The following is a 19,886-nucleotide window of genomic DNA, read 5'->3' on the forward strand; positions in this document are numbered from 1 at the left end:
TCTTCCGCTTACCCGGGGTCGGGTCGCGGGGGCAGCAGCCTAAGCAGGGAAGCCCAGACTTTCCTCTCCCCAGCCACTTCGTCCAGCTCCTCCCGGGGGATCCCGAGGCGTTCCCAGGCCAGCCGGGAGACATAGTCTTCCCAACGTGTCCTGGGTCTTCCCCGTGGCCTCCTACCGGTCGGACGTGCCCTAAACACCTCCCGAGGGAGGCGATCGGGTGGCATCCTGACCAGATGCCCGAACCACCTCATCTGGCTCCTCTCGATGTGGAGGAGCAGCGGCTTTACTTTGAGCTCCACCCGGATGACAGAGCTTCTCACCCTATCTCTAAGGGAGAGCCCCGCCACCCGGCGGAGGAAACTCATTTCGGCCACTTGTACCCGTGATCTTGTCCTTTCGGTCATAACCCAAAGCTCATGACCATAGGTGAGGATGGGAACGTAGATCGACCGGTAAATTGAGAGCTTTGCCTTCCGGCTCAGCTCCTTCTTCACCACAATGGATCGATACAGCGTCCGCATTACTGAAGACGCCGCACCGATCCGCCTGTCGATTTCACGATCCACTCTTCCTGTTATCATCAGTCATCAACAATTGAGAACAGAGAAATGGATTTCAATTTACCGGTCGACCCAGGACACGTTGGGAAGACTATGTCTCCCGGCTGGCCTGGGAACGCCTCGGGATCCCCCGGGAAGAGCTGGACGAAGTGGCTGGGGAGAGGGAAGTCTGGGCTTCCCTGCTTAGGCTGCTGCCCCCGTGACCCAACCTCGGATAAGCGGAAGAAGATGGATGGATGGATGGATGGAAATGGATTTTGAAACAGTGAAGGTCTGACTTGGTAGGATATGTACAGCAAGTAGTGGACATAGAGAGAGAGAGAGAGAGAGAGAGAGAGAGAGATCAGAAGGCATAAGAAAACGGGGAGGGTGTTAGTTTAGGGTTGAAGTTGCCTGGAGGTGTACTTTTATTGCGGTTTTGAAGGAGGATAGAGATGCCCTTTCTTTTACACCTCTCGACGTTTCACTTGGAAATGATGCAATATCATGGTGAATAATATCTTCTTAAGAAATACGTCATCGGGAACATGTAAACCGTATTCTTTGCAACAGCAAATCAGAGCCGCGTGAGTCAAATGGAACAAGATTGCCACCATGTGGCGAAATGCAAGCACTACATTGGCTATAGAATTCATTTAGACTCACTTTCGAAAACGAGCTTGAAAAGCACTACATGATTTATTAGCGAGCGTGTAATATGCTTGATGTATAAGTAAAACAGTTTCATCCGAATTTCTTGATATACAATAGCACTCCAAACTCATTACATCAAATAAGTACTTATTTTATGGCCTAGACAGGTATACAGGTAAAAGCCAGTAAATTAGAATATTATGAAAAACTTGATTTATTTCAGTAATTGCATTCAAAAGGTGTAACTTGTACATTATATTTATTCATTGCACACAGACTGATGCATTCAAATGTTTATTTCATTTAATTTTGATGATTTGAAGTGGCAACAAATGAAAATCCAAAATTCCGTGTGTCACAAAATTAGAATATTACTTAAGGCTAATACAAAAAAGGGATTTTTAGAAATGTTGGCCAACTGAAAAGTATGAAAATGAAAAATATGAGCATGTACAATACTCAATACTTGGTTGGAGCTCCTTTTGCCTCAATTACTGCGTTAATGCGGCGTGGCATGGAGTCGATGAGTTTCTGGCACTGCTCAGGTGTTATGAGAGCCCAGGTTGCTCTGATAGTGGCCTTCAACTCTTCTGCGTTTTTGGGTCTGGCATTCTGCATCTTCCTTTTCACAATACCCCACAGATTCTCTATGGGGCTAAGGTCAGGGGAGTTGGCGGGCCAATTTAGAACAGAAATACCATGGTCCGTGAACCAGGCACGGGTAGATTTTGCGCTGTGTGCAGGCGCCAAGTCCTGTTAGAACTTGAAATCTCCATCTCCATAGAGCAGGTCAGCAGCAGGAAGCATGAAGTGCTCTAAAACTTATATGCGGTCCTCTCCAAGGTTTCTCATAGTCATTCACATCGACGTCCCACTGGGGTGAGTTTTTCCTTGCCCGTATGTGGGCTTTGTACCGAGGATGTCGTTGTGGCTTGTGCAGCCCTTTGAGACACTTGTGATTTAGGGCTATATAAATAAAGATTGATTGATTGATAAAACTTGCTGGTAGACGGCTGCGTTGACCCTGGATCTCAGGAAACAGAGTGGACCGACACCAGCAGATGACATGGCACCCCAAACCATCACCCAACCATGCAAATTTTGCATTTCCTTTGGAAATCGAGGTCCCAGAGTCTGGAGGAAGACAGGAGAGGCACAGGATCCACGTTGCCTGAAGTCTAGTGTAAAGTTTCCACCATCAGTGATGGTTTGGGGTGCCATGTCATCTGCTGGTGTCGGTCCACTCTGTTTCCTGAGATCCAGGGTCAACGCAGCCGTCTACCAGCAAGTTTTAGAGCACTTCATGCTTCCTGCTGCTGACCTGCTCTATGGAGATGGAGATTTCAAGTTCCAACAGGACTTGGCGCCTGCACACAGCGCAAAATCTACCCGTGCCTGGTTTACGGACCATGGTATTTCTGTTCTAAATTGGCCCGCCAACTCCCCTGACCTTAGCCCCATAGAAAATCTGTGGGGTATTGTGAAAAGGAAGATGCAGAATGCCAGACCCAAAAACGCAGAAGAGTTGAAGGCCACTATCAGAGCAACCTGGGCTCTCATAACACCTGAGCAGTGCCAGAAACTCATCGACTCCATGCCACGCCGCATTAACGCAGTAATTGAGGCAAAAGGAGCTCCAACCAAGTATTGAGTATTGTACATGCTCATATTTTTCATTTTCATACTTTTCAGTTGGCCAACATTTCTAAAAATCCCTTTTTTGTATTAGCTTTAAGTAATATTCTAATTTTGTGACACACGGAATTTTGGATTTTCATTTGTTGCCACTTCAAATCATCAAAATTAAATGAAATAAACATTTGAATGCATCAGTCTGTGTGCAATGAATAAATATAATGTACAAGTTACACCTTTTGAATGCAATTACTGAAATAAATCAAGTTTTTCAAAATATTCTAATTTACTGGCTTTTACCTGTATGATAATGTTGTGCGAATCGATACTGAAATATCAATACCGCCGATACCAGTTATTCAGGCCCATAGGTCGATACTTTGAGTACATTCGTAATGTAAGATTATGTATGTAACTAACAGGAGCACACTGGAAAGTAACTAAATGTGTGAAGTCTGGTTATGTACGATAACATTACACTATTTTCTCTCATCGGCCTAACAGCTTGGATATATTCAAGGAAGATTCATGTAATAATTATGATACAGCGATGCGTAATTTTATTCTCGCATTTAATTGTGCCAAAAATGAAATTATACCTCTCATTTGATTGTATTGGGGTACGTGAGTCGATTATTGTGGCATTCGCTAGTATCGGTAAAGCACATCATGTAATAATGAATTAAGTTTAACACAATTAACTTTGATTTGAACATGTGAGAGAGGGCTTCTCTTTAAGAGAAACCTACTAGACAAATATCTAAAGAGTCAAGTTTCCTGTCACACCACTGCATCGGTTGTTTCCTTAGACGTCGGGCCTATACATTATGGTCACGGTGTCAATAACCGAGTTTCTTTGAACGCATCAAATTTCTGCAAAAAGACACACACTACTAATATACACCTGTAACAGCATTGTAAATACGTCTAAAGTGGGTTAGTCTAAAAAAACTACACAGTTATAACCACAAACATAAATATTCAGACCCAAATTCAAAATCCACCAATAGGCTTAAAGAAGGGGCAGGTTCATAGGCATGGTAGCCAATCAAATGACGTGACGTCACTCCTTGGCCTTTTTCTTCATTATTTATCCATTTTCTTACCGAACACAGGTCAGATGTAGGAATTTTTACAAATTAAAATGTACATGCATTGTCTGTGTAAAAGGTGAGTGACTATAACTGTCTGTATTGTACCATCTTGCATGTATGGGCAGGGTCGACGATGTGCAGTTCTTCGCCCAACCGCAGTGCGCATGTGCGTTCATTCATTACGTGTTGCAGTTTTTCCACATTGAGTCTATGCGCATGTGCGTGAATTCATTTATAGATTTCATTCCTTGGGCAATGTTAGAGACAGTCCGCATGCTATAAATCATTTGTCAGATTTGGGATAACACCATATGCTACAGATTTTAGTGAAGTCACACGTATTATCTTCAATCTGATTTTTTATCATTGGAAAATTTAGATCGTAAAGCATTATAGGCGATGATTGACACTTTGGTCACGGTCAATTTCTTTAAAATCATTAAAATTCCACAAACTACTACGACTAACACAAACTACCAATATACATAAATAACTGCGTTGTGAATACAATTAATGGTAGGTTAGTTTTCTAAAAACAACACTGTTATTATTCACATTAGTCTTGAAGGAGGGGGGGGGCGTTCATGGGTATTGTAGCCAATCAAAAGGCGTGACGTCACTACTTAACTTTCTTCTTCATTATTCCATTTTGTTACCGAATACTATAAATTGCAACACTTTTCAATATTCAAGCTTTTTCTGTGTGAAATGTAGCTGGGGATGATGCTCTGTAGCAATTTATTTGGCAAAGAAGTAAATCGTATTTTATCTAATTTTGAGTATTTCTGAATAAAACACATACAAAATGATATTGATATCAGCAGGGCCGGCCCTTGGCATAGGCCGTATAGGCAAATGCTAAGGGCGCCGTCCATCAGGGGGCGCCACGCCAGTGCCACAAATGTTGGAGAAAAAAAAAAGTTGGTACTATTATTTCTAAATACAAAAAATAATCCCTCGTTAATTAAAATGCAAAGTAAAGCCTATATAATAGAAATATCATTTGTTACAACATTACGCCCCCCCACGGTGCACCCCCTCCCTTCCCGTATCGTGACTCTTTTTGGACGTCACCACATCAAAAAATCAACACAAGATGTCAAAACGGCCAAAACTGTCAGGTGCCCAGGGAAGAAAAAAGAGAAAAGAAGAGGAGGAGAAACGAGAAAAAGACAGAGGTAGCAGGTAGGTAACGTTAGCCTACATGAAATTATTTGTCTGTTACAGGCTTTTTAGCATTAAGCTAATGTTACATGATTCGGCAATTGCTAATCAATAAATAGCTAGTTCTGTTTTAACGTCGGGTTAATTGTGGAGGGGGCTAAATTGTAATGGAAAATAATAATGTAGCGTTAGGTAATTACACTACTCCCACCTTACATTCCTCAGGGACATTTGTATTAGATCTTTTAAGCAGGTGTTTTTTGTTTACATTGTTATTGCCTTCTGGTTGGCTAATGTTTGCCCTGCAGGTAATAGTCACTTTTCCACCCCTTTATATATTAGGTATAGTTGTAAGCCTAGTTGTTAAAGTGCACATCATTAATGTTAATTAAGCAATATGTATGTAAAAAATATTGTATTTCATATATTCATTTTTTATTTTTTGCATTCATTTATTTATTCATATTTTTTTTAATCTTGTTAACTATTCTGATTGTTAATTTGCTTTCTTTAAGTAAAAAAAAAAAAAGGTCAAAGACAAAGCTATTCGGTTTCTTGTGAGTATATACACTTCACTGCCGATGTGGGGGGGGGGGGGGGGGGGGGGGGGGGCGCCACCTAAAATCTTGCCTAGGGCGCCAGATTGGTTAGGGCCGGGCCTGGATATCAGCATAAACTGACCACATAAATGCACCATTCTCGATGTTATAGCTAGACCATGGAAAGTGTCTCCTTTTACTCATTGCACCTGAACGCCTCATGACATTCTGCTTAGCGCTCTCCCCCTTCCTCAAACATGGAGGCGCTTTACGGGCGGTCCTCCACTAAAACCAATGAAGCAGTGCCAGAGGAGGGGTTAACTTTCCCGTCATTATAAATAGGCCGAACTCTTCCTTCACGGTTGCTCTTCTCCCACTAAACAGTAGCAAGACCCAGGCGGCCTGGTGCTTTCTCCTTAAATCCGCAGCTAACCCAACAGAACGCCAAAATGAGCAGGAAATTCTTCGTCGGAGGTAACTGGAAGCTGAACGGCGACAAGAAGAGTCTCGGCGACCTCATTCACACCTTGAACGCCGCCAAGGTGGACCCAAATGTCGGTATGTGTTAACCAGAGCAATAATAAAACAACACTGGGATGTTAGACCGTGTTAGTGAAGTCACGCGTGTAAATGTGGAAGGCAAAAACGGGATCTTGTGTCGTCTCCCGTCAATGGAGGGTGTGCGCATTCAGGGCGGCACGTAGTTCACTGATCTGGTGTGTTCAGCACCTTGTATTGTCTTCTACCAAAGATAGAAACCAGCGGGGAGATTATTTGTGCTACTTTTGTTCTGTTGAAGCAGCCCGACTACTTGTTAAAGCATATAAACACAACGAAAAATCACCGATTTAACTACATTATGGCGTGAGGTTCTCTCTTGTCTGATTTTTTGACATGGCGCGTGAAGGTAACAGTTGGCAGCGACCTCTTTCTGCTGCAGACTGGAAAAAGCCACCACTATATGGTTGTGCTTCCACAGTGATTTTTACACTGACATATTTTTGTCATTTTTTACACTCCTGCAAGTTATGCAACCATGTTGTGAGTTGCATTTAGACAGAGGTCTGATCTGCCATCTTCCCACTACCCTTGGACCTTGCCCCTTCCATGTGTTCAGGGTGTTTAGGCCATTTTTTACCTTACTTTGGCACCCTTTACACCAGGGGTGCTCACACTTTTTCTGCAGGCGAGCTACTTTTCAATTGATCAAGTCGTGGGGATCTACCTCATTCATATATATAATTTATATTTACTTATTTATGAAATATATGTTTTTGTTAACAAGTTAAGGGTGTTTAATGATAATGCAAGCATGTTTAACACATATAGTTAATATTGTTAACAAGTTAAAGGTGTTTAATGATAATAAAAGTATGTTTAATACATATAGTTAATATTGTTAACATGTTAAGGATGTTTAAAGATAATGCAAGCATGTTTAACACATATAGTTAATATTGTTAAGTTAAAGGTGTTTAATGATAATACAAGCATGTTTAACATATAGTTAATGTTGTTAAGTTAAAGGTGTTTAATGATAAAAGTATGTTTAATACATATAGTTAATATTGTTAACATGTTAAGGATGTTTAAAGATAATGCAAGCATGTTTAACACATATAGTTAATATTGTTAACAAGTTAAAGGTGTTTAATGATAATACAAGCATGTTTAACACAGATAGTTAATATTGTTAATAAGTTAAAGATAATACAAGCATGTTTAACACATATAGATTCCTTTCTTTCATGAAGACAAGAATATAAGTTGGTGTATTACGTGATTCTGATGACTTGCACTGATTGGAATCAGACAGTAGTGCTGATAATGTCCGCATTTTCGAATGGAGGAGAAAAAAAGTCCTCCTTTCTGTCCAATACCACATGAAAGTGGTTGGTTTTTTGGCATCTTATTTGTCCAGCTTCCGTACTCCTCTGTATACACTTTACAAAAAAATAAATTGTCGGCAAACTCCGTAGCTTGCTAGCTTGTTTGCGCTGGCTTTCTGAGACTCTTATTTTGTTAGCGCAACTGTGCAGTCTGTCTTTGGAGTTTTGACGACAGGTACGGCGCCAGAGTCTGTTGAAATAAAGTGTTTCTCGCCTTCCAGTCGGTAATTTTAATGAGCTGGCAGCAGCCAGCGTCATCTCAGAAGACCCTCGGGTGCCGTGAATGTCAATCAAGTGACGAAAGTGACGTCATAGTGAAGATTTATGATCGCTCATTTTTAGGACTATTTTTTTAATGCCTGGCTGGTGATCGACTGACACACCCTCCACGATCGACCGGTAGCTCGCGATCGACGTAATGAGCACCCCTGCTTTACACCTATAAAAGGGCACGTTTGGCCAGGCCAGGGTCAGCACACTGATTAGTGATCACACTTTCTCTCCCTTGGTACGACTGGAAGAGGTGGACCAGGGCACAGCATGATTGTATACGCACCAGGCTTGTGAACCATGCCGAATTTTGGAATTAATTTGAAATAATGAACAACCACTTTGTATGAATATAAGAAAGGAATAAAATGTGGACTGTACGTAAGGCTCATAGTAGTATTTTTCCTCTCTATAAAACGTGCTATACTGTGAAACCTGATAATGAAATACACCAAAATGATCAATAGGGATTTAAAGTAAGTTTCATGTTTGCAACCTCAATTAAAATTAATTGAATTTGGGAGAAATAGTCATTTAAATGTGCAATTTTTGCACAGCCCCGATGAACATAATCTAGCCCACAGGTGTCAAACTCAAGGCCCGGTGGCCAGATGTGGCCCGCCGCTTCATTTTATTTGGCCCTCGAAAGCCTGGAAATAATATGTATCAATAAAGTACTGTAACTTTTCTTACTGAGTGTATTGTTTCTTCTATTTTGGGAGGGGAAAAAAAATAGATGTACTCCATGTAGTCACAAATTATGTCAACTTAAATATTGTCTAATTATGCAAAACTATATAATCAAACATTCAAACCATTTTAAAATAAAATTAAATAATGATTTCAAAGCAAGTTATCCATCAAATTGTGTAATGTAAAAGTAGCAATAGATTTCATGGTCAAATTGGGAAATTTAATGTGGTTTTACAGCATTTTTCTCCTAAATGAATAAAAAACTGTAGTTTTTTTTTTTTACTGTAATAAACTGTGGTGCCGTGTTGGCATTTACAGTAATACACCGAAAAATGTACAGTTGATTTGCAGTAAAAAAAACAAACTGGCAGCTCAGGTGCCAAAATATTACTGTAAAATTGCAGTTTTTTTTAATTTACAGTATAAAAACAAATGTACATTTTACAGTAAAATTCTGGCAACTGAGCTGCATTTTTTTTACCATAAAAACAGCAGTACTGTTTTTCCATTTACAGTAATATACACTAAATTTAAGGTGAAATTGTTGCAACTTAACATATTTTTTTTACATTTTAGCTTAAAAAAAATCTACTAATAAATTGCATAAAAAATTGTGTAATTATAGTTTTCCCTGTTAGAATCGGCCCTCTGGGGCCTAACATAACTGCAATGTGGCCCTCAGTGAAAACGACTTTGACACCTCTGATCAAGCCGAATATCACCACGCCGTCTAATGCATATTAGAAGTGATGGCACAAGCTAACAGGGTAGAGCATTAATGCAGTAGAGCGAGGGGGGAAACACACTGAAGTACAAATGGTCTAGGTTGAGTAGGCCTTTACCATCAGGGAGCCATGACCTCTGCAGTATGCGAACATAGCTGACCTTTGTAATGTTGAACTTTATGCAGGGGAAATGACCTTTTACCAAAGCATCAATAGCAGTTTTAATATAGCCGACCCATGGCTACGGTTACAATTTGAATGCCAGACTGTCTCACTGTACTCTTTCTGCCCTCAACACACTTTGCTGCTTACTGCCTTCCTAGATAAAAGCCAAGTGTTTGCCTATTTGGAAACACTGGATTGAGATTGGAAGTGTGTACGGTTGCACCACAAATGGTGACCGTGTGTGTATGGAGGCATACAAGGTGATTGTGGTATAATGTTGCTTAATAAAATAGGTAGGTTTTTTTGTAGGAACTTTCATGGATCAGGGGTCTCAAAAGGCTATACAGTTTAAAGTTAAATTCATTCTGGCACTTAATATGGAACTCAATGATCAAATGTTTGTAGGAGAAGGCATTTGCCCCCTCTGAACAATTTACAAAACCGATGAAGTTGTCACGTTGTGTATATCGTAAATAAAAACCGAATACAATGATTTGCACATCCTTTTCAACCTATATTCAATTGAATAGACTGCAAAGACAAGATACTCAGTTCGAACTGGTAAACTTTGTTGTTTTTTGCAAATATTAGCTCATTTGGAATGTGATGCCGGCAAAATGTTTCAAAGAAGCTGGCACAAGTGGCACAAAAGACTGAGAACGTTGAGGAATGCTCATCAAACACTTATTTGGAACATCCCACAGGTGAACAGGCTAATCGGGAACAGGTGGGTGCCATGATTGGGTATAAAAGCAGCTTCCATGAAATGCTCAGTCATTCACAAACAAGGATGGGGCGAGGGTCACCACTTTGTGAACAAACGCGTGAGGAAAATTGTCAAACAGTTTTTAAGAACATTTCTCAACGAGTTATTGCAAGGAATTTAGGGATTTCACCATCTACGGTCCGTGATATCATCAAAAAGTTCAGAGAATCTGGAGAAATTGTAAGCGCACGTAAGCGGCAAGGCCGGAAACCAACATTGAATGTCCGTGACCTTCGATCCCTCAGGCGGTACTGCATTAAAAAAAATCTGTGTAAAGGATATCACCACATGGGCTCAGGAACACTTCAGAAACCCACTGTCAGTAACTACAGTTGGTCGCTACATCTGTAAGTGCAAGTTAAAACTCTACTATGCAAACGGACAACGACAAGGGAGACCCCGGACTGTTGAACAACTTAAGCTGTACATCAAGCAAGAATGGGGAAAGACTTCCACTGGAAAAGCTTCAAAAATTGGTCTCCTCAGTTCCCAAACGTTTAATGAGTGTTGTTAAAAGGAAACACAGTGGTAAAAATGCCCCTGTGACAACTTTTTTGCAATGTGTTGCCATTAAATTCTAAGTTAATGATTATTGCAACAAAAAAAAGTAAGTTGCTCAGTTCATTAAATGTCTTGTCTTTGCAGTCTATTCAATTGAATATAGGTTGAAAAGGATTTGCAAATCTGTAAGTTATTCTGTTTTTATTTACCATTTACACAACGTGCCAACTTCACTGGTTTTGTATAAGCACACAGGAAAGTATGTAAAGAAGCTGGATGCTAAAACGGCCAGAAATTGTCTTTCTTCTTAACAGAGGTGGTGTGCGGAGCCCCAGCCATCTATCTGGACTTTGCCAGGTCCAAACTGGACCACAAGTTTGGCGTGGCTGCTCAGAACTGCTACAAAGTCGCTAAGGGAGCCTTCACTGGGGAGATCAGGTATGTGTCATAGCTCAACTGGCTGTTTGGATTGTAAGTTGTGTTGTCCCAATACCAATATGTTGGTACCGGTACCAAAATGGATTTCGATACTTTTCTAAATAAAGGACACCACAAAAAAAAAAAAAAATCATTATTGGCTTCATTTTAACAGAACATCTTATGATACAATAAACAAATGTTTCTTATTGCAGTGAAAGAACTGTTTTGGCATTAAATAACAAAGTGAACATATTAGACAACTTGTATTTTAGTAGTAAGTAAGCAAACCGCAGTAAGAAGTAATCTACTTGTTCCTTTACTGTTAATATCTGGTTACTGTCTGTTTTTAACATGTTCTATCTACTAATTCTATTATAGCACCTTTTATTCTGTTGTTTGATACTTTACATAAGTTTTGGTGGTACTACAGATTATGATATAGATCAATACCAAGTAGTCACCGGGTCATACATTGGTCATACCGAAAGTCCTCCTGTGTCCACGGACGTATTTCCTGAGTTTATAAATGATAAAAAAATTACAAAATACTTGCCAACCCTCCCGAATTTTTCGGGAGACTCACGAATTTCAGTGCCTCAACGGAAAATCTCCCTGACAACCATTCTCCCGAATTTCTCCCGATTTCCAGCCGGACTTAAGGCACGCCCCCTCTAGGTCCGTGCGGACCTGAGTGAGGACAGTCTGTTGTCACGTCCGCTCTTTACTTCATACTTCAGAACCGACTCCCACACTTGCCGTCATGATGCGCAATACAACGTAAACCGTTGGCCAGCCAAAAAGTTACTTTTTGGTTGGCCAACAGTTTACGCTGTATTGCAGATGACATGGCACCCCAAACCATCACTGATGGTGGAAACTTTACACTAGACTTCAGGCAACGTGGATCCTGTGCCTCTCCTGTCTTCCTCCAGACTCTGGGACCTCGATTTCCAAAGGAAATGCAAAATTTGCTTTCGTCAGAAAACATGACTTTGGACCACTCAGCAGCAGTCCAGCTGGTGTCGGTCCACTCTGTTTCCTGAGATCCAGGGTCAACGCAGCCGTCTACCAGCAAGTTTTAGAGCACTTCATGCTTCCTGCTGCTGACCTGCTCTATGGAGATTTCAAGTTCCAACAGGACTTGGCGCCTGCACACAGCGCAAAATCTACCCGTGCCTGGTTTACGGACCATGGTATTTCTGTTCTAAATTGGCCCGCCAACTCCCCTGACCTTAGCCCCATAGAAAATCTGTGGGGTATTGTGAAAAGGAAGATGCAGAATGCCAGACCCAAAAACGCAGAAGAGTTGAAGGCCACTATCAGAGCAACCTGGGCTCTCATAACACCTGAGCAGTGCCAGAAACTCATCGACTCCATGCCACGCCGCATTAACGCAGTAATTGAGGCAAAAGGAGCTCCAACCAAGTATTGAGTATTGTACATGCTCATATTTTTCATTTTCATACTTTTCAGTTGGCCAACATTTCTAAAAATCCCTTTTTTGTATTAGCCTTAAGTAATATTCTAATTTTGTGACACACGGAATTTTGGATTTTCATTTGTTGCCACTTCAAATCATCAAAATTAAATGAAATAAACATTTGAATGCATCAGTCTGTGTGCAATGAATAAATATAATGTACAAGTTACACCTTTTGAATGCAATTACTGAAATAAATCAAGTTTTTCAAAATATTCTAATTTACTGGCTTTTACCTGTGTGTGTGTGTGTGTGTGTGTATATATATATATATATATATAAGAAATACTTGAATTTAAGTGAATTCTAGCTATAAATATAGCCCCCCCCCCCACAAAATCTCCCGAATTTGGAGGTCTCAAGGTTGGCAAGTAACTACAATGAATGCATTGATACATTTTTACTATTGACTACATACGGCTCTTGTATTTGTTATCGTTACAGTTGATATTTGTATTGATCCACCCATTTGTTAACATTCTTGCTGTTAGCGGTTAACTATTGTATCCTCCTACGGTGTGTAGTGAAGCATGTTCAGCTATTCCTCGTCCTGCAGGGATGATACTTGTAAGAACCGTTATTTGTCGCCATGTTGGCGAGTATTTCCTTGGATTTCCAATGGATGCAAAACAGCTGCGGACTCTTTCCATTTTTTCTGTTCGTTTACACCGCCTGCGGAATGTCACCAAAATGCCGTTGACGTTTCGCATTCCAGCACTAAATATACGCAGAGCTTTTATTTTTGCCGGGCGCCACAATCATTCCAGTCAGTTTAGCTCAAATTTGATAATGTTGGACAAGAAGTTATGTACAAATACAAAATAAAGTTTCTAGTTTACTTTCAAAATAAATACACTGTCTTCAACGTAAGGCATATATTACACTTTGAAGCATCCTAATGGGCGGCAACGGACATGAAGTGAACTTTTCAAAGGTTTTCAGACTCCATTTAATCTTGCATGACACAAATGGATGAGGACATTCTGATTCTGGAGGTCTAAAGTTAAAGAATACTGTAAAGGCATATCCCGGGCAGCTATGTGGGGGCCTGTGTCAAATATCAGCTGATATGATACAGGGGAGTGGTTTTGTGGAACAGGGATGATGGTATTGTTGCTGGCTGCAAAAAATAAATGTGTTTCGTTCAGCACCTGTTATTAATGGCAGGACCAAGTTTACCGTATTTGCTTCTGCTCCTCTGGAAAGACAGAATAAACTTTTTGTGGTTCGCTTTATTACAACTTCTCTTATCACATGATTACGCGCAGATTCGTGAGATCTCGTAAAAGTCTGCGTTATTTTGATGCACGACGAACAGCGGTGGGGATTGCCGGACTGTGGATGGCGGCGCACTACCTTGGTGAGGCGGTCCCGCGGCCGTTACGGATTCCGTGGAAATCCAGGGTTAGTCTTTTAGAAATAGCTAAAACACTGTTGTGGAGGGGGGGCGTGGCCTGCGGGCCTGCCGCGGAACGGGGTGTGCAAGGACCGGCCTCGAAGACAGCGACAGGTGAGTTGATGGCCCAGGTAGGCCTTGTTATCTAATCACCTGTCACCTTTATTAGCAGCAGCCGGGACGAGACACAGAGTTAGAGTGGGAGCCAGAGATAGAGAGATAGACTGAGAAAAAAGACAATTTGCTCAAATGCAAAAGCCTAGCACGACTAATGAAAATAAAACAGTGTGATACCCTGAAATCCGGGCTCTCGTGGCAGTGTGTGGTGATCCGCAGAACCCACTAGAGGGCAACTTCTACAACTGTAAACAGACGTTAGCTGCTCGCTAGCTATGTTTTAAAGCACTGCTTGCAGAGTGGCGCTTCAGTGTTTATATTTTCACTTTATCGCTCAACTGGAAGCCAAAACACGTCCATTCTCTCGTCTGTCTCCACACTGTTTCCGCTTGTAAGTGCTCTGTGCGTGTGTTGATTCGCAATATAGTACCTCTTATAAATCACTAGTACTGCTGTACTTTGTTAGCACGGGTGTATCGTGCAGCCCTAATTGTAAGTAACACATGTATAACTCTCGCACTTTTGTGTCTTCAGCCCTGCGATGATCAAGGACTGTGGCATCCACTGGGTGATCCTGGGACACTCTGAGAGGCGTCACGTCTTCGGAGAGAGCGATGAGGTGAGTCTGTATGCTCTATAAAAACGCCAAAAGTGAGGTGACTGGTGGTCGACGTGCTACACTTTTTTTTGCCCGGTTTATCAGCTCATCGGTCAGAAGACCGCCCACGCTCTGGAGAGCGGCCTCGGTGTGATCGCCTGCATCGGCGAGAAGTTGGACGAGAGGGAGGGCGGCATCACCGAGAAGGTCGTCTTTGCGCAGACCAAGGTCATCGCAGGTAGATTTTTATTTTTTAACTCAACCAAGCATGAGGGTTTGTATTTTGATCCCTACACAAATGTGGAGAGCTGGCCCTATGTTGATGAATTTTGATGCAAATATGAATAAAAAAGGAATGTATTTACTATTTTTTTTTCTTGTCAAAAATGGTAATTTTTCATGAACATAACCTAATCTTTTAGCAAGTCAGGTTTATTCTTTGTTTACTGACTGTGTTCTTTGCACTAACTAGCTGTACGCAGCAGGGTCACAATGTTTTCAAAATGCTGCTAGTAAATATGACAATTTCAAACCTCAAAGAATTATCATAAAAAAAACATAAGTGTCGTTTTGCACTAGGTACATGATAATCAATTATACCAAAAATTAGATCAATGCCAACACCGCAAATAATGTATTTTGACTGTTTAGTTCAATTTTGTACCAAATAATGTCATACAAAGAGCATACCTGCCAACTACTCCGGTTTTCCCGTAATTAGTACGGTTTTCATCAACCTATTCCGGGTTACGGTTGCAGTGATAAAAAATACGGTTTTTCATTAATTAAAAAAAAAAAAAACATTTTTAAGTTTTATTCACGAAATCGCGTAACAACAATGACAATCGACATTGCTTCCCGTAACTTCCTATCGAGCCATTCCGAATGCCATGCGCGAGACTATTTATAGCACCGCTGCCAAGCACGAGGCACCTGTTGCCCATTGTTTCCAAACGAGCGAACGATCATGGAATCAGCCGGAGAAAAATCGCAAACGAGTCTTAAACCGAAAAGAAAACTGCAGTCATTCCGTGAAGAATATTCAAAAGCCTATCCGGGAATAATTATCCGTTCCAAAAAGGGTGAAAACTACGCGAATTGCACCTTGTGCAGACAAGATTTTTCGATCGAACACGGAGGAATTAGCGATGTAAAAGACCACGTTGGGACAAAAAAACACAAGTCTAATGCCGTTGCTAGCGATACAATTTGGATTTTAGCCACAAAAAGGTAATGACACCAATGTTATCTATTGGAATTGTTTAGTACTGTTATACTGTTAAAAGTGTTTATACTATTTATGCTTTCAAGTCCAAGTTGAAGAAATCTTGTTAAATGTTGACAGCATAACTACCAAAATACAGAAGTATGTCCTTAATATTTTTGCAGTGCTATTTCTGTTGAAAAGTTAAAATGATTACATTAGAGATGTGATGTGCCACTTTTCAAGTGTCTGATGGCTTAAATTAATTTTCATTCATTTTTCATATTTTGAATTCTTTTGAAAGGCTTACAAAAAAACTACATTTGAATTGTAATTCCATGCTATTGACAGGACTATTAATTTTAATGAAGTTAGCTTACCATGTTTACAGTATGATAATTGTGATAGAAATGTGAATTTTAGGCACAGAATATTTTTTACAATTGAACAAGGCAGTAGATTATACAAGCTTGGACAGAAAGTTAATAATGACACCAATTTTTTTTTTAATGGAATGTTTAGTACTGTTTTACCATTTGTTTACTGTAAAAAGTGTTTATACTGTTTATACTTTCAATTAACAAATTGAAGTCTTGTGAAAGGTTGACAGGATAACTGGCATTAACTGTCAAAATAATTTCAAACTATTGAAGTTAGCTTACAGAATAAACATGTCAATCAACCCATATGATTTTTGCTGTAATATTTTTGTTTTGAAAAGTCACTGTGACTGATAGAAAAGTGATGGTTTTAGCAACATTTTAACCTGTCTGAATGCAATCAATCATTTTGCGGCCCCTGGACCCTGGCTACTAGGTTTTTCTGATTTCAAAAGTTGGCCGGTATGAAAGAGGATTTAAATGCAACATTTGTGATCAATGGCGATCTGTATAATCAATAAATACAGCGTTTCTCCATTCGTATATTTATTTGTGATGGACTGCCACAATACAATTGGCGCTACCGGTTTACCTTCGCCCATAAACCCATCATAATGGGACTGTCTGTGACTGTAGCTTGTTGTTAGAATAGAGTAGAGCGCTTTATCGTCATCAATCAGGATACCATCTACCGTATGCTAACTTTAGGTCCTGGTCTGCCAGAGAATAAGAAAACAAAGCAGGATCGGTGTTGCAAACTTAGTGACTTTGACACAATATTTAGTGTATATTCTCAGCCATTTAAAAAATAAATAAAAAAAGTGACTTGCAACTTTTATGGTTTTTTTGGAAACTAACAAGAAAACATGTTATGCTCTCATGTGCGTCATGGCCAATTAACCAAACCACTGCCAAAGATTGATTGCAGCCTTGTGGAAAGCACTGACGCACAACAGTTTCACAATTCAATTTAGAGTTATATATATATATATATATATATATATATATATATATAAACACCGTACCGGCCAAAAGTTTGGACACACCTTCTCCTCATTCAATGCGTTTTCTTTATTTTCATGACTATTTACATTGTAGATTATCAATGAAGGCGTCAAAACTATGAATGAACACATGTGAAGTTATGTACTTAACAAAAAAAGGTGAAATAACATGTTTTATATTCTAGTTTCTTCAAAATAGCCACCCTTTGCTCTGATTACTGCTTTGCACACTCTTGACATTCTCTCCATTGAGCTTCAAGCACACCTGTGAAGTGAAAACCATGTCAGGTGACTACCTCTTGAAGCTCATCGAGAGAATGCCAAGAGTGTGCAAAAAAGCAATCCGAGCAAGGGGTGGCTATTTTGAAGAAACTCGAATACAAAACATGTTTTCAGTTATTTCACCTTTTTTTAAGTACATAACTCCACATGTGTTCATTCATAGTTTTGATGCCTTCAGTGACAATCTACAATGTAAATAGTCATGAAAATGAAGAAAACTCATTAAATGAGGTGTGTGTGTGTGTATATATATATACACCTCCTCATTTAATGAGTTTTCTTCATATATATATATATATATGAAGAAAAGTTTTCTTCTATATATATATATATATATATATATACACATACACCTCCTCATTTAATGAGTTTTCTTCATATATATATATATATATATATATATATATATATATATATATATATATATATATATATATATGAAGAAAAGTTTTCTTCTATATACGGTGTATATATATACACATACACCTCATTTAATGAGTTTTCTTCATTTTCATGACTATTTACATTGTAGATTGTCACTGAAGGCATCAAAACTATGAATGAACACATGTGGAGTTATGTACTTAAAAAAGGTGAAATAACTGAAAACATGTTTTGTATTAGAGTTTCTTCAAAATAGCCACCCTTTGCTCGGATTACTTTTTTGCACACTCTTGGCATTCTCTCGATGAGCTTCAAGAGGTAATCACCTGACATGGTTTTCACTTCACAGGTGTGCTTGAAGCTCATGGAGATAATGTCAAGAGTGTGCAAAGCAGTAATCAGAGCAAAGGGTGGCTATTTTGAAGAAACTAGAATATAAAACATGTTATTTCACCTTTTTTTGTTAAGTACATAACTTCACATGTGTTCATTCATAGTTTTGATGCCTTCAGTGACAATCTACAATGTAAATAGTCATGAAAATAAAGAAAAACGCATTGAATGAGGAGAAGGTGCGTCCAAACTTTTGGCCGGTACTTATATATATATATATATATATATATATATAAGTACCGGCCAATGCGTTTTTCTTTATTTTCATATATATATATATATATATATATATATATATATATATATATATATATATATATATATACAGTAAATGAATGTGATTAGGGCCGATACGCATTAAAGGACACTTTTTTTTAAGTTGGCGGTTAGAAATGTCCCAGTTTTCTGGAATGCAGCAGGAGATTTTTGTGTTGCAGTGTCCTGTGAATGACATTTGACTATAAAGGCTGTTCATTTCTGCCTCATTCTTGTTGGAGCACACACTTGTTATTGCAGAAACTACCTATTGCTGCAATGTAGCGAGACAAACATTAAATAACTCAACTATTACATTCTTCAGTGTGCAAATTCTGATGGTTGGGAGTCTTATCTCTTTTTTTTCCTCTCTCCAGATAACGTAAAGGACTGGAGCAAGGTGGTGCTTGCCTACGAGCCCGTGTGGGCCATCGGCACTGGCAAGACCGCCTCCCCCCAGCAGGTAAACACAAGACAACCGCCAATGTTTTCGCCCTCCGTGACCCCTACAATGGCCCACCGTCTTCTGTGTTGGAATCTTCCAGGCTCAGGAGGTCCACGAGAAGCTGAGGAAGTGGCTCAAGACCAACGTGTCTGAAGCTGTCGCCAACTCTGTGAGGATCATCTACGGCGGTATGTTGGGTTTAAAATTAAAAATGATAAAACAACCCGTTTATGAGTGTGTTGCATTATTACGTGTTTTCGTCCAGGTTCTGTGACCGGTGGCACCTGCAAAGAACTCGGCTCCCAGAAGGATGTGGACGGTTTCCTTGTGGGCGGAGCCTCACTCAAGCCGGAGTTTGTGGAGATTATCAACGCCAAGATGTAAAAACCCTGGTCGATAGTCCATTAACTTTCAGCACATAGTTCTCCCTTCTTTTCGCTTAACTCAAAGTGTGTAATGCCGTCATTCCCTCTTTGTATTTCATTCATTTGTGAGGAAGCGGGTTGGCACGTGCACTAAACACCAACTGTAATGCCCTTTTACTTGAAAAGGTGGCTGTGTGACATCATGGCTATGTGTCGATCACATTTATTCGCCTTTTATTGATACCCGCGTCTTCTGTGTGCGTCTATGGTGCTCTGTGGCTTTTACCTACCCTGTAGCTATGCTGTCATTGGCGCCTCGGCCAAGACTGGGCGTGGCATGTCCATTACAAACCTATTCATCTTGTGTCATGGCCATGGATGTTTGAGGAAGAGGAAGCTGTAACAAAAAAAATAAACAACCGTTTAGCGACTGTATTAAGTGTCTTGTTTTACTCCATTTAATGTGGTTGCATGGGGGACACAGATGTGCGCTGTAGTGTTCTCTGGGCTGCATTCAGCAGGTCATATT

The 19,886-nt window shown here is 40.0% G+C and overlaps 1 protein-coding gene and 1 non-coding gene across 2 annotated transcripts; one reads left to right on the forward strand and one right to left on the reverse strand.

Moving 5' to 3' along the window:
• Positions 1 to 3,550: 3,550 nt before the first annotated feature.
• Positions 3,551 to 3,605, reverse strand: LOC133605486 (U7 small nuclear RNA). Its single transcript, XR_009815154.1, has one exon. It is a non-coding gene; the product is annotated as a U7 small nuclear RNA (small nuclear RNA).
• Positions 3,606 to 5,956: 2,351 nt separating this feature from the next.
• tpi1b (triosephosphate isomerase 1b) lies at positions 5,957 to 19,792 on the forward strand. Its single transcript, XM_061947896.1, has 7 exons — positions 5,957 to 6,183; positions 10,949 to 11,072; positions 14,582 to 14,666; positions 14,751 to 14,883; positions 18,925 to 19,010; positions 19,093 to 19,180; positions 19,258 to 19,792. The coding sequence occupies exons 1-7, from the start codon at positions 6,075 to 6,077 to the stop codon at positions 19,374 to 19,376; spliced, it is 744 nt and encodes a 247-aa protein (XP_061803880.1). The 5' UTR covers positions 5,957 to 6,074; the 3' UTR covers positions 19,377 to 19,792.
• The last annotated feature ends 94 nt before the right edge of the window (positions 19,793 to 19,886 follow it).

This window comes from Nerophis lumbriciformis, linkage group LG04 (genome assembly GCF_033978685.3).
Source record: "Nerophis lumbriciformis linkage group LG04, RoL_Nlum_v2.1, whole genome shotgun sequence".
Taxonomy (NCBI): domain Eukaryota; kingdom Metazoa; phylum Chordata; class Actinopteri; order Syngnathiformes; family Syngnathidae; genus Nerophis; species Nerophis lumbriciformis.

Coding starts and splice junctions, on each gene's coding strand:
- tpi1b (XM_061947896.1), top strand. CDS start 6,075: ATGAGCAGGAAATTCTTCGTCGGAGGTAACTGGAAGCTGAACGGCGAC. Junction 14,667..14,750: donor TCTTCGGAGAGAGCGATGAG/GTGAGTCTGTAT, acceptor CCGGTTTATCAG/CTCATCGGTCAGAAGACCGC. Junction 19,181..19,257: donor TGTGAGGATCATCTACGGCG/GTATGTTGGGTT, acceptor GTTTTCGTCCAG/GTTCTGTGACCGGTGGCACC.